This window comes from Octopus bimaculoides, chromosome 26, assembly GCF_001194135.2.
Source record: "Octopus bimaculoides isolate UCB-OBI-ISO-001 chromosome 26, ASM119413v2, whole genome shotgun sequence".
Classification (NCBI taxonomy): domain Eukaryota; kingdom Metazoa; phylum Mollusca; class Cephalopoda; order Octopoda; family Octopodidae; genus Octopus; species Octopus bimaculoides.
The window spans coordinates 2118279-2121845 of record NC_069006.1 but is presented as its reverse complement, the minus strand read 5'-3'; the positions used below and the strand labels follow the sequence as shown (position 1 = coordinate 2121845).

The following is a 3567-nucleotide window of genomic DNA, read 5'->3' as shown; positions in this document are numbered from 1 at the left end:
CAGGCATAGCATTCTGTTGTTCGAAGAAACCATTCCGTAAGTGGTTGTTAAAATCTGAAATAACAACGCTACCGTCTTAGAAAAAAAAGGGGACAAGTTAGAAATGAGGTCGTTGCTTCATGGATGGTGGGGGGGGGGCACATTGGAGGACCCTAAAGTCAAGATGGTCACTCTAGAAAAGCGTTTGATCATATATCTATCTATGCTCAATCGGGATTAACTTGGGGAGTAAATGGCAACAACAATCTAGGACTACAATATCCGAAGTGTCCGCCCCCATTTTGTTTTTTTCCTTACATTTTTCCAAATAGAAGGCCGTGTGATCTGAAGATTTGGCTGCCATGACTAGCAGTTCCATACACTGCATACACACGGGTTCCGTTAACATAGCTATTGGTTGCCCTGATCGAGCAGATCTATACGATTAAAGACATTCCAAAGCCATGACCAACCTGCTCCAGTTTCAAACATATGATAATGCAGTTAGTTATAGCTGCAACTGTGTATCCTTCCGTTTTGAAGAAGGTTGGGTGTGGTTTGAGGGAGACATGGCTGCTATTTCTTGTAGGAAGGTCGAACGACCACATAGAAGCTCTCCCTTTTACTAAGAGTTAAAGGGTGGCAGCAGCGGCGGTGATGGTTATTGCCGTTGTTGTGCCATCCACCATCACTACCACCCGGGTCAACCCAATTTCGGGTAGACAGACCTACGATCAAAGAATGTTCCAGCAGTAGGCCATAACACGTCTTTTATTCAGACGTCGGTGTATCCTGGATTACAATATACATATATATATATTGGTGATGGTTTGTTTATGTCCACGTAACTTAACGTTTCAAAGTATCAGGCTTTGAAAAAATAAATACTGGAGCTGATTTGCTCAACTAAACCCTTCTTGGCGGTGCCCCAGTTTGGCCGCAATCCAAAGATTTTCAGTCCAATAACCAAAAAGATAATACGCGCACGCGCACACACACAACGAGTAGGGCGTGATCTGAAAAAAGATCTGGCTGTTGTTTCTAGCCATTTGAACGGTTCCCTCACTGGCTCTCAGCTTAAATATTTTTGGGGTGGGGATGTCATAGACACTGTTATGTCGTTGTTTTTATTTTATTTAAACTCCCTCCAGGTCACCCAAAGTGGGAACAGACCTTAAAGTAAAAGCCGTTCCAACAATGACCACCCTGTCTATAAAATCTAAAACTATTGTTAGTGATGTCTCTTTGTTTAGATTTTTTTTAATGATGGTTTTTATGGGGAGATTTAGCTGTTATTTCTAGCAGGCAGAATACATATGCGTCTACTACTTCGTTGGTTTGTGAATCTAATGTGCGCGTGTGTATGTTTTTTGTGTATATATATTTTCGAGGCAGTGTAAAAATCTACGATTAACATATATTTACTCATATATCCTTCCAAGGCCGGGTTTGAGGGAGACTTAACTGCTATTTCTTGCCGGTCTAGTACCAATCTAGAGACAGAAAGAGACTCCCACGTTTGCTCACGTATAACTGATGTATAACAAAGTGTGTATATGTCGTATAAAACATATCTAGACGTTGTTTAGTATCAGGGCCACTCTGATCCAGCAGCGCTGAGATCAAAGGTGCTCCAGTTATGACCAACCTGCTTTTCATTATTATTATTTTTTTTGTTATCAGGGGTATGTGTGTAAGATAACACTACACAATCTGTCCTTCTCTTTTCAAGACGTTTAGGTGTAAATCTAGGTAATAGTTGGCTGGTGTTTCTCGCACTTCAGGTGACTACATTCAACGCTCCTAGCTGGCTTGTTGCTGTGTAGCCTTGTTAGCAGGAGCTGTATTTAACCACAGGTTAGCATTGATCCAATAGATTTATGATAAAATATGTTTCCACCACGCTTACTACCTCGTCTTTATTTTTATTTACTTTATTTGTAGACACAGTATGTAAAATTCCATTGTCTTCGATTTTCGAAAAATGGTTTCGGGAATATTTGGCTGCTATTTCATCAGCAAGTCGAGCACTGATCAAGATGGGGGTTGGCTGTCTTCTTGACTACTTTAAGGGTGTTTGTGGGAGAATGTGTATTTAGCGAATGTGGGGTAAATGTTACGACAATATTTTGGTAATGCCGAGATGTAGTATGTAGTTTTCGGTGACAAAAGATATGCAATATGCTGCAAGAGAGATCGATTGATAAGTAGGGATATTGATAGATAGGTAGGTAGCGACATAATAGCTAGGATCATAGATAGATTAATAGGTAGGTAGGTAGAATTATATGTATATTATATGTGGATTGATGTTATATATATATGTAGGTATATACGGAGACTTGAGAGAAATATTGGAAGCAACAAATAGAGAGAAACAACGCCGATAGACATAGGTAGGTAGGTACGTACGTATGGAGGAGGTTGGCGAAGACTGATACGTAAATCGATATATATAGGTATGTAGAGACAAGACCTAGATCGATCGATTGATCGATCCCTCCATCGATCGACAGGCAAACAGATAGATAAATGGATCGGTGGAGAGATAAACAAATAGGTACTTTGATAGATTGGTAGGTACGCAGAGAAAGAGACACAGGTAGAAACAAACTGATAGGTAGACAGATGGAAGGCATTATAAGATAACTGGATTAGGTAAATTAATTTATGGGTGAAAGATATGAAGATCGAAGAATCCTGAATCTAGCGCTGTGCTTACCTCGGCCGGTCGTATAGCAGTATGGTCGGTGTCAGAATTGACAAGGACGCTTTTCGGTCGAAAGCAAGCCCCGTCCGGTAAATCTTCGGGGTGGAATTCCTTCTCGCTTTCAGTCGGAGTAGTCTGTTGTTCGACGGCCAAATCATCGTTGACAAACGACAAAACATCGGCTGTTGTGGTCGGTAGAGCAGCAGATGAGGAACTGTTGGCAGCTCTCAGCATCCCCATACAGATGGCATGACTGTTAGACTGTCCACAGTTTCTCTCCCGTTTCTCTCCGACATCCTTAGTGTCCGGAACATCAAAGTAGCGTTTAGCTTTCTTCAAATACATTATTTAGCTCTGCCCCACATACATACACACACACTTCTTCGTCTCCTTTCGTCTAGGAGACATATATAGCATCTCTTCTCTCTTGCTCACATCACATTTTGCATCTCCCCTCGCATCATCGTCGTCATCGTCGTCTCATCAATTTCGCTGCAGCCTCAAAGCGAGGCGACTCCCGCCATCTTTAAAGAGATGATGCTGTTACTCTGTGACCTCGTCAGACTTTACACTTGTCATCACTTCCGGGTCACGCTCTGACCTCACCAGCATTTGCACAGACCCCCCACCCTGCCGCCCCTGAAAAGAAAATACTATAAATAAATAAAAACGCACACATAACACACCCGTGTATATATAAGGCATATATACGCCACGTATACGCGCACACGCAAGCCTTTATGTATTTGCATATGTTAATGTACATATGTATGCATGGGTATACATGTGTGTGAGTGTGTGTGTGTGTATGTACGTGTGTATATATACATATATGTGTGTGTGTGTGTGTGTAAGTATATATATATATATATATATAT

At 41.3% G+C, this 3567-nt stretch overlaps 1 protein-coding gene across 5 annotated transcripts in view; it reads right to left on the bottom strand.

The window, feature by feature from the left end:
- LOC106883979 (uncharacterized) overlaps positions 1-3263 on the bottom strand; it is a 130492-nt gene extending 127229 nt beyond the window's left edge. For 4 of the 5 annotated variants that reach the window (XM_052976942.1, XM_052976943.1, XM_052976945.1 and 1 more), the window contains exon 1: positions 2702-3263. In XM_052976942.1, coding sequence (XP_052832902.1) covers positions 2702-3034 — 333 coding nt within the window. In that variant the 5' untranslated portion in view covers positions 3035-3263. The remainder of the gene's footprint in view (positions 1-2701) is intronic. The other variant, XM_052976946.1, reaches the window with a different exon arrangement.
- Between the last annotated feature and the right edge of the window lie 304 nt (positions 3264-3567).